The sequence below is a fragment of the Eriocheir sinensis genome, unplaced genomic scaffold (genome assembly GCF_024679095.1).
Source record: "Eriocheir sinensis breed Jianghai 21 unplaced genomic scaffold, ASM2467909v1 Scaffold824, whole genome shotgun sequence".
NCBI classification, from domain to species: Eukaryota; Metazoa; Arthropoda; class Malacostraca; order Decapoda; family Varunidae; genus Eriocheir; species Eriocheir sinensis.
The window spans coordinates 18731-46065 of record NW_026112191.1 but is presented as its reverse complement, the minus strand read 5'-3'; the positions used below and the strand labels follow the sequence as shown (position 1 = coordinate 46065).

Here is a 27335-nt window from a genome sequence, read left to right as displayed (position 1 = left end):
TGATAATAATAATGATAATTAAGTGAACAGACTATAGTGCAGTGTTCGACTCACCAAAGAGGATCAGGCACTACCAACATCTTTCATTAAAAAAACAACAAGAATAATCAGGCATCTACAAGAAACCGAGCACGAAGTCACACTCACCTGTACCTATGGAAGAGGACGGAACCAAACACCACGATGCTGAAGTGACATAGTGACTGTGGACAAAAGAGGCTGCTAGTGATTCGAAGCTTCGGTCTACAATTCACGTCCATTCAAACCATCATCAACCTCATCCTAGTTCTTCCTTTACATAAAAATAACGCAGCAGCTTGGAAACTTACATCTTGAAAGTCGAGAATAAATCTTTTTAGAACGAAAGAGTACTCGCCCTTAAGGATGTCACAAGAGGAAATTAAAAAATGTAGGCTAGCTCTGATTCTCTAGCTGACTCCCCTCATCGCCACCAGACGGCTCTCACATCAGTCCGTCTCACCGTTGCCAGATTATCGTACTCAGAGCCTCGTATTTACCTGTTTCTGAGCCATAGCTATTGCCAAAAAACACCAATAATTAACCATTTTAACGATAACTATATTTGAAGGCAGTTACTGGGGTCGAGGAGGCAGTTTTTGGGTCGAATATCGGCAAACAAAGGAGGCTGAGTACGACAATCTGGTAACGTTTGTCCGTCTTGTTGGTTTCAATGGCCGCTTATCCTTCATATCATCTAAATATCTTCGGTGCTCCGCTGTTCAGTGTTATCCCTCAGCATCCTCACAGTCTGGCTACGAGATGTTGTGGTAGGTGTTGTTGTTAATTCATTCTTATTAGACTATAAGTTTTATCAAAAATTCTTATGACTGTGATCACAAACTTATTAAAAAAAAGCTGGTCGATTTTGTTACGGACATAATCTCTCTCCCTCTCGCTGTCTTGCTATCTCACTGTCTCGCTTTTTATGTCTGTCTTTGTCTTTGTCTCTGTCTCTGTCTCTCACTGGGTCGCTGCTACTATAATCTTCTAAAATATTATATGCAAGTAGTTTTGTTCTTCTCACTGTGCAAAGGAACCTGCAAAATGACACAGTTCAGTAATAGACAGACGAACTAGTAAGAGTTTGTAATGTCCGTCTGTTCCGATTTCTTATGCATCTTCTTTCTCTGTATATCGATCTATCTAACTTTCTATTTATCTATCCTTCATTCGTTCTTAATGTTTCACTCTTAACTCGCCCTTTTTCCTTTTCCTCCCTCGTTATCTCGTCTCAGGGCTCGAGGTGATAGCTTCCTCAACCTCGCAGGAAGTAAATCTGATCATCATGCAACGATGCCAGATTGTCGTACTCAATCTCCCATATTTGCCGATTTCCGACCACAAAACTACCTCCTCGACCCCAATAACTGCCTTCATATATAGTTATCGTTAAAATACTTAATTATTGGTGTTTTTTGGCAATAGCTATGGCTCAGAAACACGGTAAATATGAGGATCTTGAGTACGATAATCTGCCAACGGTGATCGGGATGGTCGTGGCAAGGGCGTGGCGATAGATGGCGTGCGTGGCGGCGTTACCATTGTTTGTAGGGTTAGAAAGAGCCATCCCCTTCCCTTTCTTTTGTTTTTGTTACCATTGTCTCCAGGAGTGAAGATGTAAGACCTGTATTCTGGGCTACTTCATTTTAACTAAGTCCTAATTAATTCTTTTGTTCCCCTTCTGTATACTGCGACTTCCCTGGCTTTATTTTGTAATTGTTCTTTTTTTATCTGATTGCATTTTATTAATTTTTATGTTTGCACCACTGACCTCCTTTTCTGTGAGTTCGTTCAGTAATAGAAAAAAAAAAAAAAACTAGCGCCCATCATGTCTGTTTGTAATTCTCACCCATTTTCCTTCTTGTGTTTTCATGTCGTTTTCCGTTATTTCATTCATGTCTCACCTCCCTCCCTCCCTTCTCTACATCCAGTGCTTTCATGTCTTTCTTGTTGCGCCGACTTAACGAAACTTTCCAACTTTTTCATGTTTTTCTTATCAGGCCATTCAGTTCTCAGTCGTTTCCTTAGATTGGTCTCTTAAGTAATAACTGCGTACAATTTCTCCTCTACTCTCCAACCTTCATCGTGGCTTTCTCTCATGTGTATTTGATTCAATATTTACAAGTCTTTCTCATCGGGCCATTTTCTTATGTTCGTCTCAAGTAACAACTGCGTACAATTTCTCTTCTACTCTCCAACCTTCATCGTGGCTTTCCCTCACACGTATTTGATTCAGTATTTACAAGTCTCTCTTATCTGCTTATCCGGTTATCGCTCATATCCATCTTCCTATAATGACATCACGCGCCGTTTTTACTTCCCATCTTCTCACCCACGTCTTCGCATCCTGGTGAAAGCGAGAGTGTAGCATCAACATCCTATCATCAGCATTCTCCCCACCCTCCCACCTGGCAGTGTTTCTCTCCGCGGGCGTGACGAGGAAGCCGGGAGAAAGTCACGGTGAATACAAGTAACATTAGATGACGTGATAGCGAGGAATACAACGCCTTCCTCTCCCTCCTTCCTCTCGCTTATCTTATCTTGGTGTGTTGGTCTTGAAGTACGTCTTTATTATCTTCATTTTTCCCTCCATTTTCTCTTTCTCTCGTATTTTCTCCGAGCGACTGATACTCCTTCCTCGTCTTCGTTTTTATCTCTTCTTTCCTACTTTTCCTCTTTCTCACTTTCTCCAACCGACTAACACACCTTTTTTTCTTCCTTCTTTCCCTTCTCTTCTCTCTTTTTTCTCTCTCTTCCTTTCTCCAAGTGCCTGACATTCCTTCCTCGTTTTCCTTCTTCCATTCCATATCTCTTTCTTTTCCTCTCTCTTCGTCTTTCTCTAACCGATTATTACATCTTTATTCTCTTCCTTCATCCCCTTCTCTTCACTCTTTTTCTCTCTTTTCTTTTCTCCAATCGACTGACATTTCTTCTTCGCTTTCCTTCCTCCATGTTTTCTTCCCAAATTTCTCTCCCTCTTCTTTTTCCAACTGACTTACACACCTTTATTTTTTCTTCTTCCTTCCCTGCTTAGTTTTTTTTTCTTTCCTTTTTCTGAGCAACGACCCCACACCTTCGTTTTTTGTCCTCCTTTCCTTCCTTGTCTCCTTTCTTCCTGTCTTTGAGCAACACCTTTTTTGTCCTCCTCCTTCCCTCCCTTTTCTCCTTTTTTTTCTCTTCCTTTCTTTGAGCAACTCGCATTTTTTGTCCCCCTTTCTCTTTTTTTTTTTCCTCCTTTCTCCAAGTCACTAGCGCACACACAACTTCTCTATTTCTTCCCTTTTTCCTTTTTTTCTTTCTTTTTCAGAGTTTTCTTCCTTATCTTCCATTCTCCTCTTCCTCCGTCTCTCTCCTTCTCGTCTCACATCAGATAAGAAGTATATACAACCCTCCCCTCCTCCTCCTCTTTCTCTTCTTCCTCTCCTTCTTTTCTTTCCTTCCTTTTATTTCTGAACATGTAACACACCTCTCTCTTCTTCCTTTCCTCTTATATTACTTTTTTTATACTTTTCTCTCTCTTTCTCTTCCGTGTATATCATTATCTCGCCGTCTCATATTTCATCCATGTAACAATGATCCAAATTTTTTTTCAGTATGTGGTCACTCACGCGAAATGAATATGCTCTTGATACGTGAGGGTGCAAAGGTGATCGTGTGGCAGGTGCTCGCGGGCAGGTGAAGGCGGATGCAGATATGATAGTGGTGGTGGTGGTGGTGGGAGGGGGGGGGGGGGCATGACTGTCCACTGATGAAGAATGACTTGGGAAGATTTATGTTTTACCTGTCACCTGTTGAAAGTGTGAAATCTAGTTAGGTGTTCGATTTCTATATCTGTTTTCGTTGTCTCATGCCAGTCTGTCTATCTGTTTTTGGGTCATTTGTCTGCGTATTATCTATCTATCTATCTATCTATCTATCTATCTATCTATCTATCAATCACTCTTTCTCCTTATCACTCAATATTTCTATTTGCCATTCTAATTAGCTATATATCTGTCTATCCTTCTATTTATCTATTGTTCTATCTATTGTTCTATCCTATCACTCTATCTACCTATCACTCAGTATTTCTATCTATCAATCTACGAGTAATTAGCTATATATGTCTGTCCTTCTATTTATCTATCGTTCTATCTATTGTTCTGTTCTATCACTAAATCTACTTATCACTCAACGTTTCTATCTATCAATCTAATTAGCTATATATCCGTCTATCCTGCGTCTATCCCTCCCACGGGTCACTTTCTCTCACACATCCAGCTCATTCCCATCCCACAGGAGAACTCCCCCGGGGACTGGGGGCTTAGAACTTGGTGGGGAAGGAAGGGTGGGAAGCCGAAGGCGTGCACTAGCTCTTTCGTGGACCCAAAAATAGGCTTTTCGTACCTCAAAGCCGTCATTTTAGGTCACCTCCGAGCTAGTGCACTTGCTACCTACCACTTGGCGAAGGGGCAAGAAGACCTCATGCAGTGTTCCGATGAAATATGTCATTTATCTCAGGATGTTAGTTGGTAACGTCGCCACCCACCGCCACAAGTGTTAGCCCAGGTTTGTATCACCGATTAATCGTGTTATTAAGAGCGGGAACACAACTTGGGCGGGCTTGATATCACCTGTCTGCTGCGGGCAGCATTATCAACTCGGGCGTACTGATATCTGAAGTCACATGCTCGCTACGCGTGAGGAAAGCCGTTCAGAATATATTCAAAAGCATCATATTATATATATATATATATATATATATATATATATATATATATATATATATATATATATATATATATATATATGTAAAATGTAGTTATAACACGTGATGGAGCGATGGTGCTACCGTATGGAATTTCGTTCTATTACAGAACAGTTAACTTTATTTTCAAAACATACAATTGAGAAACTTTTTTTCTAAAGTAAAACCAAGAGGGCATTGTACTCACGTGTCGACCGCCATGTCTCCTGAGCGTCTTGAACTGTTGAGAGTCACAGCGACATGAAAACGTCGCGCAGGCCGCTCCAGCCCTGCACCTGTCCTTTGTCAGGGCCGGGGCAGTCTGCAGGCACCGACTCACACACCGCCTAGAGCTGTGCCCTCATCATGGCAGTGCAAGCTCTCGAGTCGTTGGGAGGCCAGAGAAGTGCTACTCTGGGCGCAGTCTCAGCACCATAACACTCTCTTTATGAATTAGCAGCACTTATAATACCTTATAATACCGACCTATATCATTTTATTATGTTAGCTTCCCTTAGTGCTTTTTCGTGAATCTCAGTAATAATAATAATAATAATAATGTGTCCCAGTACTTGTCACCCATACATGACTTTTATCCCCTTTCTTCTTGACCTCCTTCACTATCGTTTTTTCCTTCTCAACTTTCTCCATTACATCATCGCCTCACGGTCGGTCGGCAGCGTGAGTCACCACCGTCACCAGACATTTACCTTTCCTTGTCACTCCCTCGCACCATTTCTCTTCCTCTCCCCCTCTCCCTCTCCCCCCCCCCTCCCCTTCAGCTGGTCTAGTCTTCCGTGTCATGTTTTGCGCCTCAGTGACAAGTTCGCGACAGCATTCGTCATGAGTGTTGGAAAATGTCACGTTGCCTTAATGAAACAATAAGAATCCTTTAGTCTTGGCCGTGAGTTGTCGCTTGCCGAGTCATGATTAGCAAGATTTCTCCCCCTTTCTCTCTCCTCTTTCACACACACAATCGACTTTCCTCTCTTTCTCCAGCTCCTCCCACCTTTCTCTCTCTCTCTCTCTCTCTCTCTCTCTCTCTCTCTCTCTCTCTCTCTCTCTCTCTCTCTCTCTCTCCCAATTTTCTCTTCTCTGTTTTCTCTGTTATTCTGAAAAGCTGCTATTTTTGTGAACCATTTTTTTCTATATTCAATTCATTAGTTTCATATTCTCTTCACCTAATAATTCACCTAACCCGAAAATGGTAAGAAAACATATATATTCTAAATAGAGAAGGTTGTGTATTTAATAAGGTCTCCACCCAGAGGCAGTGTGTTCAGAATAATCTATGTTTAATGTTTCTTATCGTAATTAGATGTCATTCATATCTTAAGTATATACAGACGGCCGCTTAAAAAAGGTTCCCACCCAAATGAAATGAGTGTTCAGAATAATGAGAGTTTAATGTTCCTCCCCGACCTCCATCTCCACCCCACATAGTCCATAGTATCTCACAAACACGCAAGTAATATGTAGTTTGAATAATGAAAAATAGTGTAATGTTCCTTTGCCTGCGTTTTCCATTTCTTATATGGATGTATACCCTAATCCTCCTCCTCCTCCTCCTTTCTCTTCTTTTCTTCATTTTCTTCTCATTTGTTCTTCACATTATGTTCATCTCACTTGCCTTCCTATTCACATTCTTGCGTCCCATCTTCTATTTCTCCTTCTTATCCTTCACCTCTTTCCCATTCTGTTCTGAAGCTTACTAATGCTCTTCTAAGCCTCCGTCACCATCCAACATAGTTCACAATATCACAAACTCGCATGTATGTTTAAAAAGAATGAAAGTGTAGGCTAATGTTCCTTGTTGCCCCCCCTGCCGTCTTCATTCACCATAGCCTACTGTAACGCATCAACACTCTCTCGTACGGTGAATTGTGTTGAGAATAATAAATGCTAATGAAAAGTTTTAATGGCTCACCAACACGCAAGTAATATGTGTTGAGAATAATGAAAGTGTAATGCTCTTTCTAAGCCTTCAAACCCATTCTTCAAAGTCTAGAATACTACACGCAAACGTTAAGGTATTTAGGCTAACTGTTTCGCCTGTCTTCTTTCTAACTAGCCTCCTCAACGATCCCTCTTCTTTTTGTCCTTCTTGTAACTCGCCTAATATTCCTAACATCTTACTTCGGTTATCTCTTTCCATTTGCTTCATTTCCTTCCTAATATCGTCTACTTTCTTTCCTCATCCCTATCTTCATTTGTATACATCCTCCTCCTATTCCTCCTCCTCCCTTCTCTTTTTTTCATTCTTCTTATTTTTCTCCTCTTTTCTTCTTCTTCACACTTTTTTCCTCATTTCCCTTCATATTCACATTCTTACATCCCGTCTTTTACTTCTTTCCATTTATGCTTTCCCTCTTTTTCCTCCTCCTCCTCCTCCCTTATCTTTTTTCCATTCTTTTTATTTCTCTCCTCTTTTCTTCTTCTTCACACTGTTTTTTCCTCATTTCTCTTCATATTCACATTCTTACATCCCGTCTTTTACTTCTTTCCATTCATGCTTTCCCTCTTTTTTTATAACCCATTTTCTGTGTTGATTCTATGTCATTCCCCTCCCAGTCTCCTCCCTCCTTCCATCCCCTCATACCACCACATCCTCCGCGCCTCCTTCCTCATCCCCTATTTTCTCTCCCTCCCTCCCCCACTCCTTGGCCTAGATGACGTCGCGGCCACAACAGCAATTAAGTCCAATCCCACAGTGTTGATCTGGGGGAGAAAGAGGAGTGTGGTGTTGGCTGGAGAGACGAGGGAAAGGGAGGAGCTGCTCGTATATTTAGGCTGCCAGGGATGTGATGTGGTGAGCAGTGTAGAGATGGAGGGGGGTGGGGGAACTGGTGTATTGATGACGTTTAGTAACAACAACAACAACAACAACAATGAAATCACGAAGAGAGAGAAAAAGGAGAAAAAGCTATAGAAGAAAAATACGATGAGGAAAGAGAATGGGAATGAAAAAAATATGAAGAAGGTGAATTAGAATGAATAAATGATGAAGGAAGAGAATGAGAATGAAAGAAATGATAAAAAAAAAATATGAATCAAAATAATCACATTTAGCAAAACCAGCAATTAATTCAAATGTCGCGGTCAGATTAGAAAACGCGATTACGGTCCAGGGCATCGGAGTAGCAGGTGGGGGGATGTTGAGGAGGAGGCTGAGGACGGACGGGGCCAGCTGAGGAAAAAGGGAGCCATACGAGAAGGCGGGGCTGGCGAGACCTACAACACCGTAATTATGAGGCGACCATCAGCCCCGGGCCCGTGAGAAAACGTGTGGTTGTGGCGACAGTGGTTTGTTCGCTTCGACGGTTAGGTTTTCGAACATTTGCTACCATACTTTATATTTGGAGTCTTGTGTGTGTAGCATTTTGTCTGTACTCTTTCCTGAACCAGTCTGTTGCTGGAACCCTTCATCCGACTTCATCCGATTTCGATCCTCTTTCGGCTACTCTTGAAATCAACTATTTATAGCAGCGCCAGATGCTTTTTTGTTTAGTCTTATATTGCCATTATGCTGCCTCCTTAAATGTAAAAAATAGGGGAGGATCGAAGATTCAGTTCAGAGGGACAGAGCATGGTCTGTTTCCTTCTCTGGTTAAATTCTCTTTGCAATTTCTTTCATCTTAAAGCGTTTTACGTATATAAGATCTTCAAAAATATTAATTCTCTTACGGCAAAGGAAGGTATACCTCCCGCGGTCCCGCTGCACACGACTTTCTACTCCAGCTCATCCCTATTCGGATCCCTTATGCTAGAGTTAACTAATGTTTTCATTCCTTCATACCTTTCGCTGGAACAGCCTTCCTTCGTCTGTATTTCTTCCTGCCTACGACTTAAACGCTTTCAGAAAGGGAGTATCAAAACACTTCTTCATCCTATTTTATTTAACGCTCTCTCAATATTAATCGACTTTGCACTCAGTCTGCGAAGGGCAATAAACAGCATCATATCGTAACCGGTGCAGAAATAGAAAGCAAAACATCGACTACAATGGCGTTAGAATATTTTCACTGTGATATGGAGTACTGTGCCGCACTGTTTCATTTTTTACAGTCACTAAAACCGTGAATTGAGTCTACTCAATTAAGTTGGATAAATTCAGATTCAACAAAGACATAGGTAAGAATTGCTTCACCAATAGAGTGGTGGATGAGTGGAACAGGTTCGGCAGTCATGTTATGAGTGCCAATACGATAGACATTAAAGAAGAGGTTCAATAAAGTCATGGGCGGTGAGGTTAGGTGGGGCTATATTTACAGGACCTGCCTTGTATTGACCTGCCGGCTTCATGCAGACTCCCTCCGCTCTTGTTCTTATGAACAGACCGCCAAACGACCAAACACCCCGGAAGCTGAGGTCTTGCATCAGCGTACTGCCTGACACATGTGTCATTACACGAGGCGGGAACTTTAATAAGGTAATTGATAAGCTGGCCAGGGGTGGGCCGCACACCTGCCTTCCGGGAGTGATAGGTGCATATAAGTGTGTGTCGCGTCCAGCAGCGTCCGCTGGGCACACGCACGACCTGTACTCTCACGGGGAAAACAGGGCAGGGATAGCTCCGGCCTTGATCTTCGGGAACGCAAGTCCAAATATTCCTGTCGGTTCGCAAAGTGTTCCCGCGGCTGACGACTGAAGGATGGCAGCGGCGGGCAGACTGACGCGACGGCTGGTGCTGCTGGGAGGGTTGGCGCTGGCGGCAGCCTCACAGGTAACATGTTGTTCGGGCCTGCATGGTCTGAGTAAGACTGCATCAGAACACGGCTGTTTTGAAACATTTTTCCCATGATAGTGTATATCGTGAAGGAAGGCAACATGGAGGGTCTTGCATATCATTAAAGTTATGTTTATTATAAAAGAGTCAACATAAAATTTAATGATACTGAACTGACTGAAAGTAACAAATCTTGATGGAGGTAACAAAATGAATGATTGAATGGACTGTAGGTTATCCCCCCAGAGAAAAGTCTTCAGGTCATTTTTACGTAATGGGTCTTCTCAATGTTTTATGAAGTGTACTGATTAATATCATACGTATCAACTTAACAAAAATATGAATCACGCAACATTGTATACATACCATTAATTTTCACCTTTTATTCAGTACATTACGTGCTACACCACCCTTAATTTGACACCAAGGATACAATGTGCTAAACACTGCTGACGTTTAAAATGTCATCCACAGCCTACAGATGAAATCAGAAAGGTTAACGAATCCCTCCTCACCCTGATCTGCTGCAAACGGTATGAACATGAAACGCGGGGTCCCATACTTGTCCCGTCACTGGCTAACAGAATAGATGGATATATTTGTGGAGTGTTTATGTTGTGCACAATATTGTATTTTGTTCCTGCAGCCGGACGGGGCGGCGGTGCTGAAGGACGGTGCACTGCTACAATGGTACACCGGCCTGGCCAGTAACTTGTTCAGTGTTAAAGGGCAGCAGGTCTCGTCGGGGGCTGACCAAACAGACACCGCAGCTCATTCCCTCGTCTCCACCGAGGGCCACAGCAAAAGCAATCAGGCGTCACTCGAGGTGGACCAGGCCGGGGCCAGTACCACGGCTCCCTCCACCGTGCGGCCCATAACAACAGCGTCCCAAGCCCCAAGTAAGTAGCCTAGATGCAGAGTAGATGTACTTATGTAGGCACTGGTATGTAGGTATTATGCATATAGAGGTGTGTGGAATATGTGATGCAATTGTTCACATATCTGTATATATGATACCAGCGATTGCACCATACATTCCACACATCTCAACATACATAATACCTACTTAACACTTCCTTACACGTTATTTCCTGTCTGATAGGAGCATGCCATTAATCCAATCCTACGAGCAGACTGTGGCGCCAAGGTGGACGGTTCCCTGGCTGATGGGGGCGTCATCACCACCCCCGGCTACCCTGAGCAGTACGGGCAGGGGCTGTACTGCGTGTGGACCATCGCGGTGAGTATGTGACTGAGTGTTACCTGGGTGTCGGGCGCGCCATAAGGATGAGTCTGCCATATTTAAAGTCGTTTTCTTTTAGGGAGAGCATATATACCATTTTCTTTTAGTGGTTTCTTTAGGTAGACTTAATATTTGGGTAAAGTCCCTCTTTATATTGATTTATTTGGTTACTTATCTATCTAACTGTATCTATCTACATATCTCTCTATATATTTATCTATCTGCCTATCTACTTGCCAGTCGATTTTCATTGTTAACACTCATATACAAGATTTTTTTCTGTCTTTTGTGTTATTGTATTGATATTTTTTCGCGTTACCTTTGCAATATCTCACGAGAGTATATGGCTACTAAAAGATGAGAGATGTAGTGTCAGCGTAATCTTTTATCTATTTATTACAATCTTTTCTCTTGCACTCAGGGCGGCAAGGGGAAGCGTGTGAGGCTGGAGTTTGAGGACTTCGAGTTGACCAAGACGCCGAGCTGCAGCGGTGACTACCTGTTCGTGTCAACCACAGGTGGGTGTCGCCTCGCCGGCCGGAAGAACACATGCACTGGGTCTAGACGCGTGGGTGATGACTTATAACCTGCGGTGGGCGGGCACTGGGGTGATTGGGTTATGATGCACAGATGTTTTCTTTGTTGAAGGAAAATCATATAAAGCGTGATGATTGAATTATTCCTTGGAGTTGTTTGACATTTTGAGTTGTTGCTTCTAGTGTTATCACAGTCCCCTTAATCAAGCGTAGTTTATTTATATATATTTGTATGCTTGTTCACTGATTTATTTATCTTTGGCACGTGTCTCTGTGTAGCCTTTCCTCACGCTGCTCAGCCTCCTTTCAGTCACCTCACCGTGAGTCTCCCGTCCCCCAGGCGATGCCAACGACACTTCTGCAGAGCCCCTGTGTGGCACCGACACCCCCGGCGAGTACGTGAGCGACGAAGACGTCCTCTACCTGGAATTTCGCTCCACGCCCGACGGTGACACCTGCAGGGGCTTCTCGGCAAGGTACATCATTGAGGAAGGTGAGTCCTGGCTGTGGGGGATTAGATAAGGGTATGGGGATGGCTGAAGGGCTTTTATAATGTGGCCTCGCCCAAGACTTTGACCAATGAGTTACGGAACTTGCATTAATTAATTATTCTTTGTGATGAACTCTTTGGAGGGAGAATTTAGACACTTGTAATTCTCTGCATTGCTTTTTAAGACTTATGAATTGATTTTTTTATGAAGTTAGTACGAGTAACAGCGTTCTTACCTTCCTGATGTGTCTCATTTTGATGCATGAGAGAAAAAAGTTCTTTCCCCATACATATCGCGTGCTTTGTTCGTGACACGGGCCTTTCCCCCATCAGTGGTTGTGACGTGCGGGCAGGAGGTCTCGTTCCTGGAGTTCGATTTTCAGAGTCCCGACTACCCGGAACCGATTGCCAATGGCTCCAGCCACTGCGAGCTGACCGTCTCCCATGACTGCGAGGTGCCCATCTGCCAGGTCAGGTTAGTTCAGTGTGCTCCTTGGATTGGTCACTGCCTCAAAACTCTTCTCTAACAGTAGAATAGCCTTTGCTGTACGGCATGCGTCATTGATTTTTAAGGGCGATTCATAAAAGCGTTCCTGAATATGCCCAGTAACTTTTTTTCTTTCTTCCTCAATAATCATGTTTATCATTATCATCAACATATTTATCATCATCATCAGGAGCAGCAGCAGCATAAGTATAACCAGCAACAGCAGCATATAAGAAGTAATCATGGAAGTAATAGAAGCAGTAGTAGTAGTAGTAGTTAGTAGTAGTAGTAGTAGTAATAGTAATAGTAGCAGTAGTAGTAGTAGTAGTAGTAGCAGCATTAGTAGTAGTAGTAGTGGTAGTAGTAGTAGTAGTAGTAGTAGTAGTAGTAACTGTTAATCAGCAGAGGCGCGTCTGAATCCCTAGTCGTGTACTTGTTGTAGGCCCAGTTCGACAGTTCAACACAGAGTCCTTGTAAGCGCCCAAACCAAACTATATTCTCTACAATGATCCGTTTTCTTCTACTCCATACCAGATACTAAAGAGATTTCCTGTGTGGTTTCTTAAAATTTCCTCCTTTTCACATCAACACCAAACACTATACAAGGAATTATCGTCTTGTTTTGTGTTTGGTTGGGGAGCTTACGAACGTGCTGTACTGGATTGTAAAACTGTCCCGTAGACTTGACTTCGTGGAGTTTGAGCTGCAGCCGCCTGAGTATGGGAACTGTGACTCCGATCAGTTCATGGTGCGCGCCAACGAGCCTGTCCCAGTGCTGTGCGGCAACAACTCCGGCCAGCACAGTGAGTAACCCGCCTTCTGTTCCGCTCCACCCTTCAGCTCTGCCGCGTTTCTATCATTCTCTTCATGTATTCAACCATTTTTTATTTTAGCTGACGCTCAATAAGTTTCCTATCACATCACAATTAGAACAAATACATTAATCCATCATTCTTTTCATGCATTCAACCATTTCTTATTTTAGCTGACGCTCAATAAGTTTCCTATCACATCACAATTAGAACGAATACATTAATCCATCATTCTTTTCATGTACTCAACCATTTCTTATTTTAGCTGACGCTCAATAAGTTTCCTATCACATTACATTTTTTTTTACAGCAGAGGAGACAGTGCAAGGGCGTAAAAAAAAAATAATGAAAAAAAAAGCGAATACATTAATCTAACTTGCCATTATCATCTTGGAGGTAGAAAAAACGACCTTCCTCTATGTTCTTGATTACTTTCACCTCGTTAAATGAATACATAAACACTCACGTCATTATCTATCTTTTTATTACCACATACACTAGTAATTACTTATCTTTTATTACCACATACTCTAGTAATTCCTCACCTTTTAATTGCAACATACTTTACCCAGTATTTATTTTCCACCACATACTCCGTCATTATTTAACTTTTAATTACCACATACTCTAACCATTATTCATCTTTTCATCACCACATACTCCCGTCAATATTTAACTTTTAATTACCACATACTCTAACCATTATTCATCTTTTCATCACCACATACTCCCGTCACTATTTACTCCTTCATTACCATATCATTCATTGCCTTCCACTCGCCCCGCGCCCGCAGTGTACGTGGAGGTCGCGGGGCGGGCCAGCACCAGCCTGCACGTGCTCCTGTCACGCATCCTGCCCAAACCGGTGGGGCACGTGACCGACCCTGATACCGGTGAAAGCCAACCGTGAGTACAGATGAGACAGGGATAGAAAAATGTTTAAATGTAGAGGTGAAGATAGGTAGATAGATAGGTACATTGATATCTAGACAGAGAGAGATTCCTTACGTATCGAGCTTTAACAAATCCCATCTTCATTACCGTGTTTAAAGCTATGAAAAAATATTACTCCGAACCATTAGCCAAACAGAGATATAACGCAAAGAAAGAATCAAAGAGGTATAGATGTAAAAGTGAAGATAGATGGACAAACTTTATACTCATTGCACTTCAGTAAATTACGTCGCCGTATTTAAAGTTACGAAAACAAAACTCTCTCCACATTATTAGCCAAACAAATATTTAAAGAAAGGAAAGAAGTGTTATGAAAAGGAAGCCTCACTCTACTTTATACCCATGCAGACACACGACAGGCCAGTATTCTTAGGCATATCGCGGCTTACACACCCGCATATGATATTGGTCCGCATTGACCTCTCTTTCGGCCACCTCTTTGGATTCTTTTTGGGAGCAGCGAGTAGCGGGCTTTTTTTTTATTATTGATTACTTTTTTTGTGCCCTTGAGCTGTCTCCTTTGTTGTAAAAAAAAGGGGGGGGGGGGGCTGTTACACTGGGCAAATTTTACGTGGATCTTCAGTCAAAGCACGATTTCCGCTGGGGTGGTTCTCATATATCGGTGATTTTCTGACGTGTCCACGATCTTCCAAAACTACGGTAGATTTCACCGAAGGACGACGGTATTACTCACCAACATCATCAGCAGCAATAACAAGAAACAAATGAGAGCCACGCTAGCGGAAATCGTGGTTTGACTGAAGATCCACGGAAAATTTGCCCAGTGCAATTGCCCGGCATTTCTAGAGGTTGTGTGCATCGCCATGGGCAGTTTTATGAGCGTAATGATAGTTCGACAAGGGTTCTGCACCATGAAAAAAAAAAAAAAACACTCATGAGAACGCGACTCAATTTGTGGTCTTTGGAAATATTAGTTGCGAGATCCCAAAGCGTCCGGAAATACGAGCGGCAGGCCAAGCGAATCCAACGCCCTCAGAACATTGGTAGGAACACAGAGTAGCGGCGACGTCACTCCCCATCACTGCATAACAACGTGCCCGGGTTATCAAACGTGTCAGGTGGCGGGACACTAACGCAGCACAGAAGAGGAAGTTTCAAGTGTTGTGAAGGAGACGAAAAAGAGATAAAATAAAGATGAAGTTTAGGTTTAGGGTAGGGGAACACAGCGTAGCGGCGACGTCACTCCCCATCACTGCATAACAACGTGCCCAGGTTATCAAACGTGTCAGGTGGCGGGACACTAACGCAGCACAGAAGAGGAAGTTTCAAGTGTTGTGAAGGAGACGAAAAAGAGATAAAATGAAGATGAAGTTTAGGTTTAGGGTAGGGAAACAGCGGCGACGTCACTCCCCATCACTGCATAACAACGTGCCCAGGTTATCAAACGTGTCAGGTGGCGGGACACTAACGCAACACACGGAAGAGGAAGTTTCAAGTGTTGTGAAGGAGACGAAAAAGAGATAAAATGAAAATAGAGCTTAGGTTTAGGGTACTGGGTTTCCGCTATCGCTTGACTGAGCTGAGGTTCGTATTTTAAGATAATTTTGGCTTTTACAACAACAATTTCCGAAGACCAGAAAGGAGATTAATCGGGTTCTCATGATTTTTTTTTCAGAGGTCTTGCCAATCTATCACTAGGCTCATATAACTACTCATGGAAATACTAACACAACCTCTAGGAAGGCCTGATCAAATATGGGTATGTAAGCAATGAAACGTTTGAGGATATGCGCCAAAGTGCTTTCTCACACGCTACTCGAATTACCATCGCCAATATTAATACTATTTCCGGTTCTTTCTCTTATTTTGTCTATAGTTGCCATTCATTGTTGTTTAGTGGCTAAGAAAGAGCGAATTAATGACTAGAATGAATAAGCGATGATTTCATTTAGTCTCTTACACCCTTGATGATGTTCTTTTGGCTAAGGATTCGTGTGTGTATGTGTGTGTGTGTGTGTGTACTTCGATCTCGGCTCAAGGTATTTGAATAGTGTTTCAAAACTTAGCTTCGGACTGATGTTTTCTGTTGCAGCGAGTGAATGGCGCACACACATGTTTATATTCTCTGATGATAAAGATGTGTGTGTGTGTGTGTGTGTGTGTGTGTGTGTGTGTGTGTGTGTACTTCGAATTTCGTTCCGCATGTTTAAAATTAGTGTTTCGAATCTGTTTCGGAAAGGCGTATTGTGTTTGTAGCCAGTTTCGGAGATCAAGATCCGTTAGATTATTGCGGTAAATAGTTTGTTACCTGTATTTATGTAAAGTAATTTTTAGGTCAAGTTCCATGAAAAACAACAAAGAATGCTCAACTTTGTGTGTATTTAATAGCTATCTGATGACTGTTGTTCCTTTCCCTCTGAATCTTTTCTTTGATTTTTATTTTCACTTTTCCCTCCACCTTTCTTCCGTACCTTCTCTTTCCTCTCTCCTCCTCCTCCTTCTCCTTCTCCTCCACCTCCTCCTCCTCCTCCACCTCCACCTCCACCTCCTCCTCCTCGTGTTCCAGATTGGAGTGGAGGTACGAGGTGGAGGACACAAGGAGATGGAAGATTCGAGTCAACCAGATTCCCTGCGAATGTTCCCACGACCACCTCAAGACATCGAGTCCCAGAGGTGAGCGAGAGAAAGAGCAAGAGAGCAAGAGAGCATGAGATCAAACAGAGAGAGAGAGAGAGAGAGAGAGAGAGAGAGAGAGAGAGAGAGAGAGAGAGAGAGAGAGAGAGAGATTTAGTATTGTTAGTCAAAATAGTGGTGATAGTTTAAGTAGCATAGTAAAAGCAGAATATACTGGTATAGTCATTTTCCTGAGTGGTGACAATATGCTCCGTGTGTGTGTGTGTGTGTGTGTGTGTGTGTGTGTATAATGGCACCAAAACTGTGTGCAGGTCCAGCAATGAATAAATATTTGAGTTCCAGTAAACATAAGACAACGTTGCGCAAATATATTGTTTCGATTATCATGTGATAGGCAACACTCCAGTTTCAGCCTGAAGAACGCCAGCCGGTTTGTGACGAAGTGTGAGCGTCGATATCCTGAGAGTAACACAAAACCTCCGTCATAAAGAATACAAGCAAAAAGAGCGAAATGGGACTCTGCGGGAATGCGACACGTTAAATGATTTCCCATGATAAGTTTCAGCTCATCACGAGGCGCGTCATGTCTTTATCCTTGTCGCTGGTTAAGAACGCGTCGGTCGGCTCTGTGGTCCGCGTCCTGGCTCGCTGCATATCCCGGTAGTGTCCGCGTCTGTTGTGGGTTTGAGTGTCTTGTCGCGTCTCGGGTGTGAGGCTGCGAGGCTTTTCTGGTGCGCTGGCTTGATGACGCCTTGATAATATTATGAGCTAACATAATAATGGCGATAATAGTATACTAATAGGAGCAGGAATGAAAGTTAGAGTAGAAGTAGTAAATTAGACCAGTGAAATTGTTTATAAGAGTAACAAAACCCATAGTGCAGTAGATATGTAGCAAAATGAGGCCAAGATGTTCACTTTCGGAAGAAAGCATGAAAATTTGTATGTGGGGGGTTTTGAGTATGCTGAATCCATTTCTAACCGGATCCAAGCTGGCAAACCAAGGGATCCCGCTTAAAATCCAGAAATCCAAGATGGCCGCCCTGCGTATTGCCGATTTTGATATTTCGTTGTAACTTTGCTGCTATTTGACATAGAAACATGATCTTGGTGCCGATTTATAGGTTTTTAAGGTCAAGGAATTCAATGAGATGCCTTAAAATACCATAAAATGTGGTTGGAACAAAATGCAAGGTAGCTGTTTATGATTATTCTAATGTTTTATTTCGTTTTCAAAACATGTGCTATTAATCTTATTATTTCTTTCATTTCCAGAATTGGTCATTAATTGAATAATTTTTGTTAATTTCGAGAACATTAATCTGATTATACTCATACTGTATGACTAAAACATAAATATCTGATGTAGATATGTAGTCAAACAATATAGATATCTCGGTTACATAAATGTAACAAATTTCTCTTGCTTGCGTAACCAAGCATACAATTCTTACAAGGTGGAAGTTGAGTCAGAAGCAAATCCAGCGATGCCATTCAATGACTGGTGCACACTCATGGAGACTCAGCATCCCCAGTTTCGATACTGGAGCAAAACCTTCATCCTTGAAGTTCTCTTCCTTCAGTTCATGCAATCACAGCGCGAAGGAAACTTTGAGCTATACATTAGCACCCTGGGGAGAATAGTGCCTTGGATGTTTGCCATGGATCACTTCCACTATGCCAAGTGGTTACCAGTTCACGTGCGAGATTTGATGCAGCTACAACATGAATGCCCAACTGTTTACCAAGAATTCAGAGAAGGTAAGTTTGTAACCCAAAAGACCACCCATTGCTTCTCCATGATGGCACATGACCATGTGCATGAGCAACAATGCTGTGCTGAAAGGAGATGGTGGGATAATTGGCATCACTGAAAACGAATCAGCTCTCAAGCGATGGTTGATTGCTGGTCCTGAGATGGCCAGGATCATACATGATGTTGAAGTGACCCTATCTCAGAAGGAAACCCATGACAACCGACATCATGAACAAACATTAACCACACAAAAGAGATTTGCCTCAAATGTACAAAGCGTGATAGATGTTATGAATGAGCTTGGTAATCCCTTCACAGAAACGAGCAACGATCTCCTCACACTGGACACAAAGGTCATCATGGCCGACGAAGTCGTCAAAAACATCTCAGAAGCAGAGGAAATAGGAAAGAATCAATACAAAACATTTGTTGAATTGCGGCTTGTGAAAATGGAGAAACCACTCTATGAAACTGTTCCAAAGAACAATCTTCAATTGTTCAAGTATGGAGAGCGGAAAGTGCCCTCAAAGATGAAGTCCAAATTGTCAAACATGAAGAGTGACCTGCAACTATTTTCTAGAATGTACATCTCTTGCCAAGCACGAAATGGAGACATGGACGTCTTCTTCCAGCATGAGAACCACTCTTGGCCACCGTCTCTGGCTGAAAATAACATGATGCGACTCGGAGAAAAAGCTGATTTGCTGAAGTGCTTGGAGCCACTAGCCCAACGCCCACAGTACACACCTGATGTGGATGTGAAGATCTTTGACGGGGCTGCTCTCGTTCACACATTGGATCCGAAGACTGCCACAACAAGCGTGAAAACATTCAAAGACTATGCAGAGTGTGTTTTTCTTCCATATCTCAAGAGGCAGCTTGTACATGTTGCACGAGTAAATGTTGTGTGGGATGCCTATAAGGCCGACAGTCTCAAAGCACACACCAGAGAGGGCCGAGGTACTGGAGAAGCTCTTCGGGTTTCCGATAAAACACGACTTCCACATAACTGGAAAAGCTTCTTGCGTGTTGACAGGAACAAGACGGAGCTCTTCAGATTTCTAGCCACTGTTATCGAATCTGAATCAACAGTGAGAGGAAAGATGCTGGTCACAACGAAAGGTCAGAGTGTTGCCTCTTCTGCAACACTTGATGCTTCTGGGCTTCAACCATGTTCACATGAAGAAGCAGACTACCGAATGATGCTTCACTGCTTCCATGCCTACAGAAGTGGCATGAAGAGGATCATGGTGCACGCTACTGACACGGACGTCTTAGTTCTAGCCATTGTGACTACAAGCAAAATGGAAGACTGTGAAATTTGGTTAGCTTTTGGTCATGGTGCACACTTTCGCTATATTGGAGCACATGCCATTGCCAGTGAGCTTGGCAATGATTACTGCAGAGGCCTCCCATTCATGCACGCCTTTTCAGGGTGTGACACGGTGTCTTCATTGAGCTCCGTCGGTAAGAAGACTGCTTGGGAAGTATGGAAATCACTTCCAGAAATCACTGAAGTATTTCAACGGCTGTCAACTACTCCTGATGAAGTTACAGATGCTGACCTGAAGGAACTCGAAAGATATGTGGTTCTGCTGTACTCTCGCACGTCACAACTCACTGATGTGAATGAAGCCAGGAAGCATCTCTTCTCTTACTGTAATCGGAACTTGGAGAACATCCCACCGTCACGTGCAGCACTTCTGCAACATGTAAAGCGTGCCGCTTACCAAGCAGGATATGTCTGGGGTCAGACATTAGAGGCCAATCCAACACTTCCAAGTCCTTCCGAGTGGGGGTGGAAACTTGACAGTGAGCGAATCTGGGTGCCCTTTTGGAGTACCCTGCCAGAGGCATCAAAGGGCTGCAGTGAACTTATTACGTGTGCATGTAAAAAACGGTGCACAGGAAGATGCCAGTGTGCTAAAGCAAGCCTCCCGTGTACACAGCTGTGTTTTTGTGGTGGACAATGTGCAGACAAAGCGAACAGTGTCCTAGATTAAGTTCCTTTTTTTTTTTTTTTTTACTTTTGTAATGCATTTCAAACTCATTTCATCTAATTTAGTATTATGTCAGTAAAATATTCTTTGTGAATTATGAGTGTGAACAATATTAGTCTCAATGGATCATCGAAATTGGTTAAAACTAACTGAATCTTCCTACTCATAGTTTTGATATGAATAAAAAAGACTTTATTACATCTTGGATTTTGTTCCAACCACATTTTATGGTATTATAAGGCATCTCATTGAATTCCTTGACCTTAAAAACCTATAAATCGGCACCAAGATCATGTTTCTATGTCAAATAACAGCAAAGTTACAACGAAGTATCAAAATCGGCAATACGCATGGCGGCCATCTTGGATTTCCTGATTTTGAGCGGGATCCCTTGGTTTGCCAGCTTGGATCCGGTTAGAAATGGATTCAGCATACTCAAAAACCCCTACATTCAAATTTTCATGCTTTCTTCCGGAAGTGAACATCTTTTTGACATATCGACTGGACTACCAAGGCTGCGACACGTACACATGTCATTCCACCATCACTGCGCACATGGGACCTACATTTCCTTCCTAGAGTATAAGGTCTTTCCGTGTGAGGCTGGTAGGGTAGGGCGCTGATGGCTGTTTGTTCCGTGAAAGCTCCGTGTTTGCTTTTCATTTACAGGAGTGAGAGAGGGAAGGGGCGACGTTGGGTGGCTCGTGTTGGTTTTTGTGAGATTGTGAGTGGTTGACTGATTAACTGAGAAGAGATGAAGTGAGTGAGCGACTGACTGACTGAGTGGTTGGAGAAATTATTTAGTGAGTGAGTTTGTGACTGACTGACTGACTGCGTGATTGGAGAAACTATTTGGTGAGAGAGTGAATGTGTGACTGACTGATTAACTGAGAGACTGATTAACCGAGGAAAGATGGTGTGTAAGTGACTGACTGAATGAATGACTGGCGAAATGATTTAGTCGTGAGGATGTGAGTGATTGATTAACTGAAAGACTGATTAAATGAGGAAAGATTAAGTGTGTGTGTGACAAACTGAATGAATGGCGAAGTGATTTAGTCGTGAGGATGTGACTGATTGGTTGACTGAATGACTAATGGAATGAAGATGGCGTGAATGTGTGACTGACCTGTTTGAATGATTAAGTGAATGACGATCTGCATGGGTGTGGGAGTCACTGATCAACTGATTCAATGGTTCGAATGTTGTTGCCTCTTTTGATAGAAATACGAATGTTACACAACGAAAAGTGCGAGATTTAATGCAAATTGATAGTGTGTGAGGATATGAAATAAAAATGGAGAATACAAGAGGAAGAGGCCCGGTGGAGAGGAACCGGAAAGGAGGAGGAAAGAGAAACTAAATTATGTGAAACGATGAGATGACAGGATCGCGGAGAGATAAACGTCATCAGAAAAAAAAAAAATAATGGCTGGGGAAGGCAAAGTGCGATTAAACGGAGACGTATTCTCATTCTTTTTTTATAATCATAACAACATTCGAACCATTGAATCGGTTGATCAGTGCCTCCCACACCTAGATCATGATTTACTCAAGTCATTCAGATAGGTCAGTCACACATTTACAAGTTTACAAAGTGAGGGAGATCATGAGGAAAAAAGTCAAGGCTTATTCAATCCTGGCGATGGAGTAGTTTGATATTTCTCTTTTGGAAGCGCTAAAAATAGTCACAGATGGAGAAGGTTCTCGGCGCCTCGCCTCAAACGCGCAGACACGTGAGCGGCGGCCGCGGCGGGAGAAAAAGCGCAGCCTATCAATATCCACTTTTTTTTTCGGGAAAACCTGTAAAAGTATTCACGGGTGAAATCCATCACCTCGGCGGTTGCCTATGTAACCATGATATTTTGTACAAACTTTACATCTATATCTATCTATTTATCTATCTATATATTCTGAATGTGTGTGTGTGTGTGTGTGTGTGTGTGTGTGTGTGTGTGTGTGTGTGTATATATATATATATATATATATATATATATATATATATATATATATATATATATATATATATATATATATATATATATATATATATATATATATATATATATATATATATATATATATATATATATATATATTCATTTTTACTTATGTTTTACACACTCGAGAACACGCACTGAATGATATAATAATATATGTTTTTTCTGTTATCCACGAGATAAAAAAAAACTGCCCCTTGATTAATCATGCAAATCTTTGTCGTCGGATATGGGCGTCGCGGGATTGGCGCGAGGACGAAGTACTCCACACCCAGGACATATGTCTGCATCATTTAATAAGATATATAATCTGCTTGAAGAGAGTAAAAACTGGTTCCCTGCTGAATAATGCAAATCTCTGTGGCCGGATATGGGTGTGGCATACTCCGGCCCCGTCCACCCGCCAGCACCCACAGGCTGTCTGCAGTACCACGTGGGCGTGAGGGAGACCATCAGCAGCTTCAACTTCCACGGCAGCAAATTAGACTACGACCCTTGCTGGAACGGCACCGAGAGGGACTGTGGCCGCCGAGTGTGGACAGGTGAGGCAAGGACCGAAGTGTACTGCTACAAAAAAACATAAATCAGGCGGCTGCTCGTGAAAAGAAGCCGCAGTCGTGGAGTGAGGACAGGAGAGAAAAGACCGACATCAAAATAGAATACTAATATGTGTATAAATAAAACAAGGTTAGAGTTTATTATTTTTTTTGACGGGAATGGGATCAAAGTGTAGGGATATGTGAGAGAAAGACAATTTTATTGAGGAAATCTGTGCAGCTAAATTTATATACACTTGTTTTTGTGATGAGTAGACTGTGATCGAGGAGGCAGGGCGGGGTAGCGAGCAAAACATCGGAAGATTCATACTTAGAACACACACACACACACACACACACACACACACACACACACACACATATGCGCGCGCCCTTCGATAGCTCAGTCGGTTAAAGCGCTGCGGTGCCAGGCTTCGCGGCATTGCAGGCAAAGGTCCGAGCCCCGCTCAGGCCGGTTTTGTTCCGCTGAGTAGGAGCGGTTACTGTACCCTTCCCCCCAAGCAAGGGGTATGGGGTGTGTGGTGTGTGAGGTCCTGGCAGTACCGAGAGATCGACTGATGAGCCAAGTCCAACTCGTAATCAGGGCGCGGTGAAAATACATACACAAAGACACGTTGCACACACGTCTGTTGGTGATGAGAATCGGAAGCTTGTTAAAAAAAACCCACCATACGTAAGATATTTAGACGAACCATAAAAGCACAACAAAAGAAAGTGTTGCAATTATGAAGAAAAGAAACTAAGACTTTTATTTCCTTCAGGCCACCTCAACAACCTGGACTACCACGTGTGTGTGCGCGTGGCTCAAGGCTACTGCGGCATCATGTACACGCCGACGGGGCCAGAGTCCTTCCTCCTCAACGGCGAGACTCCCTACAACAGCACCGAGCCGCGGAAGAACCTGGTGTGTGTGTGTGGGTGTGGGTGTGGGTGTGGGGGGGATGGTAGTGTGGGGGGCATGTATGTAGGGAGGAAGGGGGGGGTCGTGTGGGTGTGGGTGTGGGTGTGGGGGGTAGTGTGGGGGGAATGTATATAGGGGGGAAGGGGGGTTCGTGTGTGTGAGTGTGTGTGTGTGTGTGTGTGTGTGTGTGTGTGTTTGGTCTTATACATACACAGGTCTCGTACCCTTCCCGTCCAATACTACCTAACTCCGTCTTTCCGTCAGTTCGGCTCGAAGGCGTGCCAGGCAGATTACGTGCTCGTCCCGAAGTGCCGCACCCCGGGGGACAACGACCCCTGGAGCCACGACAGGTTCTGCGGCCAGGCACTCGGGAACTACGTCCAGGGCCCCATCGTCAGTAAGTCCCGCCTTGCCCTCCACCCTAACGACTCCTGCCATCATATCCCTTCTAGATAAAATAATTTTCATATATACCCATAAAACTGTTCCAGTGGCATCACAACATTCATTTTTATAGTAAGGGAAGCAGCTCAAGGGAAGAAAATAAATAAGAACAAAAAAGATCGCTAGTAATCCCCCTATAAAAGGAAAGAAAAGAGAGGTCATTTTCGGATGTACTACTCGTAAGAAGCCACTGATGCACCGAAATCACTTCAGAAGACTGGGATCCAAAGTTCGTATTGGAATTGGCTGATAAGATGGATGCCAACAGTTTTGAGTTCTAAGGCTGTGTTATACAAACCTTAGCACTGAGATTATGATGCAGATTCTGAGAAAGGAAAGATTTTATCCCCAAAGCAAATAATAACGTAGCTGTTGTAAGTTTTGTTTTACAGTATGACGTACTAATATAACGTGGTAGGCAGGGAGAGAGATTCCATTAAGATGACGTCGGCAGTACTTTCAGAGGTTGACGATATTCTAACGTAAACAGTGCTGATGATGTGTGCTGAGGCGGTCATTCGTTTCGGGCGCAGACACATCCTTGGGTCTGATTTGCTTCACGATCGTATACTCCCTGGTTGCTACTTTCCTCTCTTTCTTTTATTTTCTCTGGGTTTCTATGCTCTCTCTCTCTCTCTCTCTCTCTCTCTCTCTCTCTCTCTCTCTCTCTCTCTCTCTCTCTCTCTCTCTCTCTCTCTCTCTCTCTCATCTCGTATCTTAAATCTTGTATCTTGTATCTTGTTTTTTGTACCTTCTATCTCGTATCTCGTATCTTGTATCTCGCATCCCGTATCTCACATCACATAATCTCCCTGCAGGCTACTCCACACCGTTCTACATGCAGGTGAAGACAGACGCGGACGAGTACTCCCGCAGCATTGACCTGGGCAACAGAGGCTTCGAGCTGCTGTACACCCAGCTGCCCTGCTCCGGACCGTACCTCTTCAACAGCGACCAAAAGTACAGCGGGTAGAGACTGCGAAGACCTGTGGTGACTGCCCGGCCTCTACCGACTATTTGAAGAACATTAGTGATCCCAGTTGTTTTATTGTAAATCTTTAATGGCTACGCAGGTGATCTTGACTAACTATATTTTACTTGGGATTACTCACTGAAAAGAGACGATAAATATCCTGATGGCACATTGTCTATAATATACGAAAATTTGAGCATGTTGCAAGATTCAGATCAATGCAATATTTCTAAGCATAGCTACGTTTAAATACAATACAAAATCTGCTAAAAAGCTGCCGACATTGAATAATTACTTAGATGCTGATTTGTGCACATTTCGTCCCTAGTGGCCATGAGCAATTCATCGCAGTGACAAAAGGCAAATAATTTTCTATTGACACAGTTATACATATACAAGCACATTACACACAGTACTCTGAGCTTTTATTTCAGTCATCTTCCAGGCCAGTATAAAACATCTGTGGCAAATGCTCAGTGGTTTAGATTCATCTACAATGAAGTTTCACGAGGTTCATTTTCATTACCCACCTTTTTCTGTTATGTATTACTATCCTTTTTTTCTGGAATTCAGTATGTGTTGACTTATTGTTGTATATTTCACGGATCAACCACAATTCACTGGGGACTCTCAACAAGAGCCACACGGCACCAAAGCAGGACAATGAAAATTATTCATGTTTTGATCCTCATTATTTCTGAGTGGCGCAAGAATGAGATGAGGCTCTTGGCTGTTCCAAAACTCAATGTCTTCCATTCATAAACTATTAATTTTAGTATAGAAAACCTTTCAGAAAACTATCTTTGTATATATTTCCAACAATAAACTAGACAGCTCAAGACCTTAATAATAATAAGAGAAAGAAAAGCCAAACACTGCTCTCACACAAGATAGACCGGAAGAGTTCCGAGCAGATGGTCAGTTTGGGTTTTAGAGGCGTCTAGACACATGAAGTAGAAGTTCTGTGTTCGTTCCTCCTCCTCACTAAAAATAAAAATACTGACCTGAATACTTCATGCCAGTCTCGGCTGTTCCAGCAGCATCGTAATGTTCGGTGGGACGACCTGAGGATGTACTTTTCCGATTTCCCGTGGAATGATTACTGCTTCCAGGACAGAGACCATTCTGTGTGTGCCCAGCACATCACCGAGGTGATTGTCTTTGGAATGGAGGCACACATTCCATGTACTTCTCTACTCCTCATGCAAAAAACCCTTGGTTCAGTCACGCTTTTAAAGATAGAGAGGCAGCTCACAAAAGGTACCTGAGCATTTGAACGCTTGCTAATCACCATCTTTACATTTCTGCCCGGAATCGTCCCAAATCTACTCTTCGACTTACTAAAACACTTTCATCATTAGTAAATGCCAACACTTTGCTTTTTTTCTCTAATTCTTCCAGAGACTTCTGGCACCTTGCTAAAAATATCTCGAAAAATTTCACTTCTTCATCTTTCCCTCCTCTTCTTAACCATGACAGCAGCACCGCCGTCACACATATCTCTAAGGCTGAACTCTTCGCTCAGACTTTCTCTAAAAATTCCACTCTGGCATTATTGCTGTTGAACCTGCTACTCCTGCTATTACTGCTCCCATTAGGAGTGAGCCAAGCTACACGACAACCAAACAGCCCAAGGAGATGCGAACACTTGTTATTTGAATAGAGAAAACAATTATTTTTCCTTGGCCGTTTTCTGGGCGAGCACTTAACCAGTGCTCTGGTCTGATCATCCTTTATAAGTTAGTTCCCACAAAAATAAAATCCAATCGGCATGAATAAAGGCTTAATGTTACATAGCGTACATTATTTCTATTCAAACCTGATGCTTCAGAAAAAAATAGCATTTCAACTTGCTGAGCACGATATGCCCGTTGCAAGACTTTTTTTTGTATATATATATATATATATATATATATATATATATATATATATATATATATATATATATATATATATATATATATATATATATATATATATATATATATATATATATATATATATATATATATATATATATATATATATATATATATATATATATATATATATATATATATATATATATATATATATATATATATATATATATATATATAGAGAGAGAGTCAGGT

General features: G+C 42.5%; 1 protein-coding gene across 3 annotated transcripts; it reads left to right on the top strand.

Moving 5' to 3' along the window:
* The first annotated feature begins 9108 nt into the window (after nucleotides 1–9108).
* On the top strand, nucleotides 9109–27013 carry LOC126994581 (cubilin-like). Of its 3 annotated transcripts, none has more exons than XM_050853907.1 (13): nucleotides 9111–9470; nucleotides 10120–10372; nucleotides 10607–10713; nucleotides 11138–11234; nucleotides 11593–11745; nucleotides 12076–12217; nucleotides 12911–13032; nucleotides 13836–13947; nucleotides 16523–16629; nucleotides 22754–22888; nucleotides 23665–23807; nucleotides 24069–24201; nucleotides 25067–27013. In XM_050853907.1, the coding sequence occupies exons 1-13, from the start codon at nucleotides 9399–9401 to the stop codon at nucleotides 25219–25221; spliced, it is 1731 nt and encodes a 576-aa protein (XP_050709864.1). In that variant the 5' UTR covers nucleotides 9111–9398; the 3' UTR covers nucleotides 25222–27013. The 3 variants fall into 3 exon arrangements, with proteins under 3 accessions (XP_050709865.1, XP_050709864.1, XP_050709863.1); XM_050853906.1 differs by having other exon boundaries at nucleotides 9113–9470; nucleotides 16523–16632; nucleotides 22724–22888; XM_050853908.1 differs by lacking the exon at nucleotides 22754–22888 and having other exon boundaries at nucleotides 9109–9470.
* The last annotated feature ends 322 nt before the right edge of the window (nucleotides 27014–27335 follow it).